Genomic DNA, 10601 nt, shown 5'->3' with positions numbered 1-10601 from the left:
CCCAAAACATAGGTACATGATTCGCCAGACATCCACTCACTGCCCACATCTGTCCTCCATCTCCTCAAAAACCGGTCTACAGTCATATGAGCCCATGGACCACCTTGAACGGGATCAGGCTGAGCCTGGCAGATGACGAGGATGCATTGACTCTCCTCGGGGCCTTCTTCCATAGCCCGACTTTCAACTGCCCTCCCAACTCTTCCTCCCACTTCCTCTTCACCTCCCCGATTGGGACCCCTTCCCACTCCATCAGTTCCTTATATATTTGAGACCCCGGTTCTGGACATCAACGTGCCTCCGGACAAAATCCCATACCTACAGGTACCGGAATCCATTCCCACCAGGTAACACAAACTCCTCCTCTAGCTCCTCCAGACTCGGAAAACCCTCCTCAATGAAGAGATCCCCAAATCTCTCGATCCCTGCCCGCTGCTATCCCCCAAAGCCCATATCCAGCCCCCCTCGGAGCAAACCTGTGATTATCAACGGTGGCCATACCAACACCCCCTCCAATCTCAAGTTGCCTCCATTGCCCCCACACTCTCAGGACTGCCACTACCACTGGACTTCTGGAGTAACAAGCCGGCAAGAATGGCAGAGGTGCCATTAACAAAGCCTTCAGACTCGTGCCCTTGCAAGATGCCGCCTCCACTCACTCCCACACTCACCCCTCCCCCACTACCTATTTCCTAATCATCGAAATATTGGCTGCGCAGTAATAGTTAATAAAATTCGGAAGGGCCAAGCCCCCATCATCGTGCCCCCACTCAGGACCTTCTTCACCCTCTGGGCTTTCCCAACCCATATAAAACCCAAGATTGCCGCGTTCATCTTCCTAAAATATGCCTTGGGGATAAAGATTGGGAGACACAAACACAAACCGCAATCTCGGGAGGACTGTCATCTTCACAGTTTGTACCCTCCCCACCAATGTCAGCGGGAGCACGTCCCACCTGCGGAAGTCCCCTTATCAGCCTGAATTAGTTGAAGGTCACTAATGATTACAGGGTGTTCAGGCCCAGGAAAGAGTCAGTTAAAAGCCAGCAGAAAGACATAACATTTTCCAAGAGCAGGCACTTTCGAGCAACGGGAGAGAGCTTTTTCATAAATAAATTAAACTAGTACATTTGGATTTGCTGAATGAGACAAGTATCAGCTGACATGCTATTTTTATTTGTTGTAAAGCAAAAACTTAAAATACAATCTGAAACAAAGCTAGTTGCTGGCTAGTACAAAATTTGAATATTGCTGAAAAGATACACCTGTTGCTGAAGCTTTTCATCTTTTAATCATCAGGACAAACTAATACCAAATTTCAAATGATCACTATAATTTATATAATTTATACAATTTATACAACTGACTGGTTGGCAATTCAATTCTGATTGGATGAGGCAGTGTCATGGAGAGCAATGGGGGAAGGAAAGGCAACCCAAGCTCCTGAGTATTTCAAAGACTTGAACAAGTTCCTTTTGTTTGCAGAGAATGGACCAGTGTCCAAATTCTGCACAGCTATGAAGGTGACACTTGGCTGCCAGAAAAGCAAGAAATGCAACGAAGGTGAGCATTTGTCCTATGAAACTAGTTTGAATTAATTCCATCAGAAATTTCAAATGATTGCTAGGAGTAATCCAGTATAACATTCTCAGCGAAGCTGGCACCTACTCCGTCCTCAAATCTCCTCAGCATGATTTTTTTTTTTTGCTCAGGTCTTTCTACCAAACTTTCTTCCCCATGGGACACTGGTGGTATGTCCACATTCCCCATTAATCTTTACAACAACTATAGTGCAATTACAGCCTCTCCACACAAGGTGGCTCCATAAAGCAGGTTTCTCACTTCTCTCCAGCCATCTGTACCATAAACATATTAAACTGTCAAAATGACTCCACAGAAAATTCACTTTCCTCATGAACCCAACATCATTTCTAGTGATTATTAAAAGTTAAATGACAATGTAGAGCCACAGTGCAGGAAGGTGAAGTTCCGAGCAAAGCTAATCTGACTCACTTAGGGGCTGGCTTAGCACAGTGGGCTAAACAGCTGGCTTGTAATGCAGAACAAGGCAGCAACGCGGGTTCAATTCCCGTACCGGCCTCCCCGAACAGGCGTCGGAATGTGGCGACTAGGGGCTCTTCACAGTAATTTTATTGAAGCCTACTTGTGACAAGCGATTATTTCATTGTTAAAAGCAAAATACTGGAAATCAGAAATAAAAACAACATGCTGAATAAACTCAGCAGGTTTGTAAAAGGGTCATTTATAGTCCCTAACATTAGCTTTCTCTCACAGATGCTGCCAGACCTGCTGAGATTATGCAGCATTTACTGTTTTTATTTCTGACTCACTTGAAGTTGCTGTACAAGTTCTTGACTGATCAGCTGCAAGAACAAACTCCCACTTTCCTGCCATATACCCGAAGCTCTCCCAACCCCCATCGGTTGAAAGCAGCGCAGGTTTTGTATAGCCCCTTGTAGCTCACACCCTGCCGTTGTTAATCTCATGATGGAGGTTGCTGGCCCCCAAAAAATGAAAGGTCACGAAAACGAAAATTTATTTAGAATTTTTTTTTTTTTAAACAAGGTTTCACTTCCTAATTCTGCTCAGCACAGAGCCCGAAACAAGCCAGAGTTCACCCGTAAACTTCCATATTTGGTTCGTCTTAAAAATAAACCACAGCAAGTACTCCACACTGACAAATAGCTGAAGGTTAAGTTGGGGTTTATTTAACATTTCTCAAAGGGCTTCTACACAATACAGAAATAACTTAATGACTGACATGGGAGATTGAAAAGCTATCCATAGTAATCCTTTCTCCTCGACGTAGTCAGGTCATCTGACATTTCCATGATTTTTGGAATTCAGAATTCAAAGTGTTGTGGCTTACTGTGCCACGTGATAACTGGCTTCAGTCTCTATATACACAATCACCCCTGGACTTACAAACCCCCACCATCGCTCTGTGAAGAAGCCATTGTGTACAAACTCAACACATCATTCTCTTAAAACATATCCCTCAACACCAGCCTCTGCTTTGTCACACTGCAAGTATATATGATAGGCAAATGTCAAACATTGCAAGCACAGAGCAAAAGAAAAAGGCACTTAAACTTGCTCAGAAATGCTCTGCCAGAACTGCATCCAAAACTATTTCACAAAGTTATGGTGAAGGAGGAACAGTTCCAGGACATTTTACCCATATTGTTTCCTCATAATTCAAAAGCATATATGTTACAGATGCAAAACAGAAATACAAGAGCATAATGTCGGCAGGACATCACTCAATATCAATTGGATAGCTTGTGTAAAGTGGGACCCTGTTTGGACAGGAATCCTGGCCGTTAATCTTGGTTTACATTCCTTTGCCCGGGACAAGACAGACTTGCCCTCTCTCTCAGTACGCAAACAGAGAGCTCGGACTATATCCCAGACTGTCGAGGCTTGGGTTGCACGCAAACTGTATCATTGGCGGAGGACCACACAGCAGAATAAGCACATCATCGGCAGGCGCAGGGAGGTGTTCCCGGATCATCTGTTCATTCACAAATCCCTCACTGTATTTCCAGCCTAAAAACCAGAACAAAATTAGCAAGTGAGACACTGAGGGATGACAACTTTCTCTTTCCCCATGCCCCCCCACCACTGCAAAAACAGGTTGTATATTGTTTACAATGCGATTTTCTCTAGTCATTTGTACATGAAAATTCTACTGTCGAAATAACCCCACATAAAATCTACTCTAACCTCCATGAACCCATCTCCCTCTCTTGAGTGATTGCTAAATGACAACATAGAGCCACAGGAGACCCGTCCGGGAAGGGCGGGCGACAGCAACACACAGCACAGCCAAATATTGCACATTGTGATTTTCTCCCCGGCACCCAATGGTGTGCTTGCCCCCCGCAGGCAGTCGCCTACTTATGTGGTGTGGGTAATTTTGCCAGATGTACAAATATGCCGCTGTCGAGCTGGTGCACAATACCCCACCAGTTATTCCATTTCATATGTAATTATATATATATGTGTTTCTTATTCTGTGTACATAACGGTAATTATATAGCTTGTTCAAAAAAACAATAAAAACATTTATAAAAAAAACAGAGCCACAGTGCAAGCAGCTTTAAAGTAAGAATTGCAAGGGCAGCACGGTGGCGCAGTAGGTTAGCCCTGCTGCCTCACGACGCCAAGGTTCCAGGCTCTGGATCACTGTCCGTGTAGAGTTTGCACATTCTCCCCGTGTTTGTGTGGGTTTCACCCCCACAACCCAAAGATGTGCAGGGTAGGTGGATTGGCCATGCTAAATTGCCCCTTCATAGGAAAAAATGAATTGGGTACTCCGAATTTTAAAAAAAACAAGGTTGGTGTCAAGTCGAGAGGTGGCGATTTCCGGAGTGTCGGAAGATCCGGGAGTCCAGGGGGCGAGAGAGGCTGACGTCTTGGCCTTTGATTCCTTGGTAAACTGGAGACAGATACTGTAGCATGGAGGAACTCGAAACCCCTGAATTCGGAGGTCTGGCTTAGTGACGTGGCCTGTGTTTTCAGACTTGAGAAAATAAAGTTCACCCCGAGAGGGTCAATGCTAGTGTTCGTCTGGAGGCAGCAGCCGTTTGTCAACTTCTTTAGAGAAAATTAACTGTCAGCAGAGGTTGGGGGGGGGGGGGGGGGGGGGGAATTAGATTATTGTTTAGAGGAGGTGGGACTTGAGGGAGGGAGGCAGTCTTTGCACTATGTTTATATTTGTATGTGTAATGTTTACTGTTATTATAAAACTTTAAATGCCTTAATAAAATGTGGTTTTTTTTTTTTAAACGGATTATGCAAGCTTTGCTTGCTGCAACTAGTTAAATAGATAATTGGCCGTCAAAGGTAGACAGCTTACCGCGAACATCAGGCGCCTGCTGAACGTGATAATGACCCCCTCCGGGGAGAGAACACAAGAGGTGATCGTCTCCCTGGACGCAGAAAAGGCCTTCGACAGAGTCGAATGGAAATACCTCATAGAGGTACTGGAGCGGTTCGGGCTGGGAACAGGGTTCCCCGCTTGGGTAAAGCTCCTATACAACGCTCCCATGGCGAGTGTACGGACCAACAATACCAACTCCCAATACTTCCAGCTGCACAGGGGCACCAGACAAGGATGCCCACTGTCCCCGCTGCTGTTCGCACTAGCAATTGAACCGCTAGCAATCGCGCTCAGGGCAGCAAAATATTGGAGGGGGATCCGAAGGGGAGGTAGAGAGCACAGAGTCTCACTCTATGCCGATGATCTGCTCCTCTATATCTCGGACCCACAAAGCAGCATGGACGGAATCATCGCGCTCCTGAAAGAGTTTGGAGCCTTCTCGGGCTACAAACTCAACATGAGCAAAAGCGAGATCTTCCCAGTACACCCGCAAGGGGTGGGGGGGGGGGGGGGGGCAGCACTAAAGGGGCTGCCGTTCAAACAAGCCCGACATAAATTCCGCTACCTGGGGATCCAAATAGCCCATGACTGGAAAGGGATCCACAAATGGAACCTCACCAGCCTGACGGAGGAAGTTAAAAAGGACCTGCAAAGATGGAACACACTCCCGCTCTCCCTCGCGGGGAGAGTCCAGACGATCAAAATGAACGTACTGCCCAGGTTCCTCTTCCTGTTTAGATCCATTCCGATCTACATCCCCAAGGCCTTTTTCAAAGCGCTGGACAAACTTATCATGGCGTTCGTATGGGGGGGGTAAAAATGCTAGGATCCCAAAGAAGGTCCTACAAAAAACAAAATCCAGGGGGGGGCTAGCCCTTGCGAATCTACAATTCTACCACTGGGCGGCAACAGCCGAGCGAGTAAGGGGATGGATCCAGGAGCCAGAAGCCGAGTGGGTGCGTGCAGAGGAGGCCTCCTGCATGTGAACCTCCCTCCGGGCCCTCGCCACGGCAGCACTCCCATCCCCACCCAAAAAACACTCCAGCAACCCAGTGGTGACAGCCACCCTCCAATCCTGGAACCAACTGCGGCAGCAATTTGGCCTGTACAAAATGTCGGACAAGGCTCCCATCTGCAACAACCATAGGTTCAAACCAGCACTGACTGACGCCACCTTCAAAAGGTGGAGACAGGACGGGGGGACACTGACAGTCAGGGACCTATACACAGACGACAGGATCGCAACACTGGACGAACTGACAGAGAAATTTCAGCTAGCTGGGGGGGGGAACGAGCTACGGTACCTGCAGCTCAAAAACTTCCTACGAAAGGAGACAAGGACGTACCCACAACCGCCACGACAGACACTACTGGAAGACCTACTGGACGCAAGTACCCTAGAGAAAGGGAACTGTAATGACATGTATGGCCGACTGGTAGATAGGGACGACACCGTACTGGACGCAACAAGAAGGAAATGGGAGGACGACCTGGGGATGGAGATAGGGTGGGGGACTCTGGAGCGAAGCACTGCATAGGGTCAACTCCACCTCCACGTGCGCAAGGCTCAGCCTGACGCAACTAAAAGTGGTACATAGAGCCCACAACGAGAAACCGTATGAGTAGGTTCTTCCCGGAGGTGGAGGACAGATGTGAGCGGTGCCAAAGAGGCCCGGCCAACCACGCCCACATGTTCTGGTCTTGCCCCAGACTTGTGGAGTACTGGACAGCCTTCTTCGAGGCTATGTCCAAAGTGGTGGGGGTGAGGGTGGAGCCATGCCCGATAGTGGCGGTCTTCGGGGTTTCAGACCAGCCAGATCTGTTCCTGGGGAGGAGGGCGGACGCCCTTGCCTTTGCCTCCCTGATCGCCCGCCGTAGAATCCCGTTTGGCTGGCGGTCAGCAGCACCGCCCAGAGCTGCAGACTGGCTGTCCGACCTCTCGGAATCTCTCCAAATGGAGAAAATCAAATTCGCCATCCGAGGGTCGGACGACGGCTTCCACAGAACGTGGGAGCCATTCATACAACTGTTCCGGGACCGGTTTGTGGCCAACGTACAAGAGGAAGAATAGTCGGGTGGCCAAGAATCAGGGGAAAATGGACGGGAATCGGGGGAGGGTAGCCGGGGGAGGTGGGGGGGGTTACGGACTCGTTATGGGGGTTTGCTGGCAAGCCAAGGCCCAAAACCAAACTATAAATAAATGCCTATAAACATGTGCCTCGGCCATATTGGGGAATGTAAAATATGTATGCTGGCTAAAGGGAGCGGCCACAATTGTTGTTATGAAGATGCTTACCTGTAAATATTCATGTTAAATTTTTGTGTTTTCTTTTTTTTTCTCTCTAATAATTTGTAATTTGTCATATATAAAATATGAAAACTCAATAAAAAACATTTATAAAAAAAAAATAGATAATTGGCTTAAGCAGGTTTTCAGAGGCTAGATTCAGAATATAAAAGCAAGCCATCTTGAAGAGCAGCCTTTGGTCTGTACAGGGGTGTTGCTTTGGGCTGCAGTAGAGTGCTTACTTTGAAGTTTGGTGAGTGAGGGAGTTCAGTAGTGACGGAACGAGGTGATCCTTTCCTTTCCTACCTTTCCACAGCAAGAGGAGGGTTGGCCTTGACAAAGAGGACCTGGTGATTACATCTACTGCCCTTAATATATCTAAAACTAGAGGAAGCAAAGGTTAAGGGAGTAATTTAAGGGCAAGTCATGGCAGGGCAGCTCAGCCAGGGGTAATGTTGCTCTTCTGTGATGTGGCACTTCCAGTGGACAAATCAGCTGGAGTTGAAGCAGGCATCACTGTGGAGCATCTGCGAGCATGGGATCTTGTGGCAAGCATGTAATGAGGTGGTCACACAGCAGGTAAAGAGTGCACAGACAGAAAGGGAAAGCTGGCTGCCAAGAAGGCACGGAGTGCAGGAGTCCACTCGGTCCATCTCTCCTCAACAGGTTTTCAATTTTGGATGCTGCTGGGGAAGGTGGATGGAAAGAGAAGGAAAAAAGTGCAAGAGTAAAAAAGTGATGTATTGCAAGGGGAAAGAACAGACATTTCTGTGGCTGCATTGGGCAGCACAGTGGTGCAGTGGGTTAGCCCTGTAGTCTCATGACGCCGAGGTCCCAGGTTCGATCCCGGCTCTGGGTCACTGTCTGTGTGGAGTTTGCACATTCTCCCCATGTTTGCATGGGTTTTGCCCCCACAATCCAAAGATGTGCAGGCTAGGTGGATTGGCTATGCTAATTTGCCCCTTAAATTGGAAAAAATGAATTGGGTACACTAAATTTAAAAAAAAAAGATTTCTGTGACCGCAGATATGACACCAGGATGGTATGTTGCCTCCTTGGTGCCCCTTAGTAGAAACGGGAATTCATAAGAGGAACATAGAAATAGCAGAGGAACTTAATTTGTACTTTGCTTCTGTCTTCACAAAGGAAGACATGAATAATGTACCAGAAGTTCTGAGAAGCACAAGTTTTAGTGAGGAGCTGAAGGAAATTAGTATTAGTGAAGAAATGGTTTAGATTGAAGGCCTGATAATCTTCATCCCAGAGTACTTAAAGTAGATCCATCGATGGTCATTTTCCAAACTTTTTTGGACTCTGGAATGGTTCCTACACATTGAAGGGTAGTGAATGTAAGCCTGCTATTCAAAAAGGGAGATAGAGAGAAACAGGGAACCATAGACCAGTGAGCCCAACGTCATTAATGGGGAAGTTGCTGGAGTCAATTATCAAGGATTTCATAGCACAGTAATTGGAAAGCAGTGGTGTAATCAGACAAAGTCAGCATAGATAATTCTTTGAAAATGTAACTAGTAGAGTTGACCAGGGAGAACCGGTGGATGTGGTTTATTTAGACTTTCAGAAGGCTTCCGACAAGATTTCACATAGCAGATTAATATGCAAAGTTAAAGCGTATGGGATTGCGGGTAGTGTCTTGAAATTGATAGAAAGCTGGTTAGCAGACTGGAAGCAAAAATGTTGGAATAAATGGGTCTTTTTCTGATTGGCAGGAAGTGACTAGTGGGGTACCACAGGAATTTGTGCTAGGACCCCAACTGTCACATTATATATTAATGATTTGGATGAGTGAACTAAATGTATTATCTCTAAATATTCAGATGATACAAAGATGGGTGGGAGGGTGAGCTGTGAGGAGGATGCAGAGATGCTTCAGTGGGATTTGGACAGGCTGAGTGAGTGGGCATATGCATGGCAGATGCAGTATAATGTAGATAAATGTGAGGTCAAAAATAGGAAGGCAGATTATTATTTAAATGGGTGTAAATTGAGAGAGGTAGATACTCATCAAGACCTTGGTGTCCTTGTGCATCAGTCACTGAAAGTAAGCACGCAAGTACAGCAGGCAGTAAAGAAGGCAAATGATACGTTGGCCCTCATAGCGAGAGGATTTGAGTATAGGAATAATGAAATGAAAAGAAAATCGCTTATTGTCACAAGTAGGCTTCAATTAAGTTACTGTGAAAAGCCCCTAGTCGCCACATTCCGGCGCCTGTTCGGGGAGGCTGGTACGGGAATTGAACCGTGCTACTGGCCTGCCTTGGTCTGCTTTAAAAGCCAGCGATTTAACCCAGATGCTTTACTGCAATTGTATAGGGCATTGGTGAGGCCACACTTGGAGCATTGTGTGCAGTCTTGGTGTCCTTATCTGAGGAACGATGTTCTATGGAGGGAGTGCAGCAAAAGTTGACCAGGGTGATTCCTGGGATGGCGGAACTGTCATATGAAGAGAGACAAAGTCGGTTAGGATTATATTCATTGGAGTTTAGAAGAGCGAGAGGGGATCTCATAGAAACTTACAAAATTCTAACATTAGACAGGGTGAATGCAGAAAGAATGTTCCATATGGTGGGGTGTCCAGAACTAGGGATCATAGTTTGAGGATAAGGGGGACTGAGGTGAGGAGAAATTTTTTCACCCAGGGAGTGGCGAATCTGTGGAATTCGCTACCATAGGAAGTAGTGGAGTCCAAAAAATTGGGTAATTTCAAGAAGGAATTAGATATAGCTCTTTGGGCTAAAAGGGTAGGTGGGGGAGGAGGTGGGGAGGATAAAGAGAGGCGGGATCAGGGTATTGAACTTGATAATCAGCCATGATTATAATGAATGGCAGAGCAGGCTCGGACGGCCAAATGGCTCCTCCTGTTCCTATTTTCTATCAAAACATTAGTGGGAGTTGTCCAAAGGCCTCTAAACAGTAGCGGTGATGAGTAAAATGGCATGGAACAGGAAATTAGAGATGCTTGTAACATATATCAACAATTTGGATGAGGGAACCAAATGTGACAATGCAAAAGGAGGCTATTTGGCCCATTGTGTCTGTACCGACCCTGTGAAAGAGCATCCTACCTAGGTCCACTCCCCCCCGCCCTACCCTTGCATCCCAATAACCCCACCTAACCTGCACATCCCTAGACACGAAGGGGCAATTTAGCATGGACAATCCACCTAATGCTCTTCTTTGAACTGGGTGGACTGGGAGTGGTGAGGAAGATGTTAAGAGGCTTCCAGATGATTTAGACATATTGAGTGAGTAAGCAAATACATAGCACAAGTAATATAACATGGATAAATGTGAAGCTATCCACCTCTGTCAGAGAAACAGAATATTATTTTTTAAATGGTGATAGGTGAGGGAATGTTGATATTTATAGGGACCTGGGTGTCCTTGTAT

At 46.5% G+C, this 10601-nt stretch overlaps 1 protein-coding gene across 1 annotated transcript in view; it reads right to left on the bottom strand.

Annotated features, from left to right (window-relative positions):
- Positions 1-1135: 1135 nt before the first annotated feature.
- Positions 1136-10601, bottom strand: part of LOC119954869 (NADH-cytochrome b5 reductase 3-like) — a 44232-nt gene continuing 34766 nt past the window's right edge. Inside the window, exon 9 of the mRNA XM_038780475.1 lies at positions 1136-3570. Within this exon, the coding sequence (XP_038636403.1) occupies positions 3398-3570 (173 nt within the window). The 3' untranslated portion in view covers positions 1136-3397. The remainder of the gene's footprint in view (positions 3571-10601) is intronic.

Source organism: Scyliorhinus canicula, chromosome 20 (assembly GCF_902713615.1).
Source record: "Scyliorhinus canicula chromosome 20, sScyCan1.1, whole genome shotgun sequence".
NCBI classification, from domain to species: domain Eukaryota; kingdom Metazoa; phylum Chordata; class Chondrichthyes; order Carcharhiniformes; family Scyliorhinidae; genus Scyliorhinus; species Scyliorhinus canicula.
Note: the sequence above shows the minus strand (reverse complement) of the source record. Positions and strands in the feature narration are given on the sequence as shown.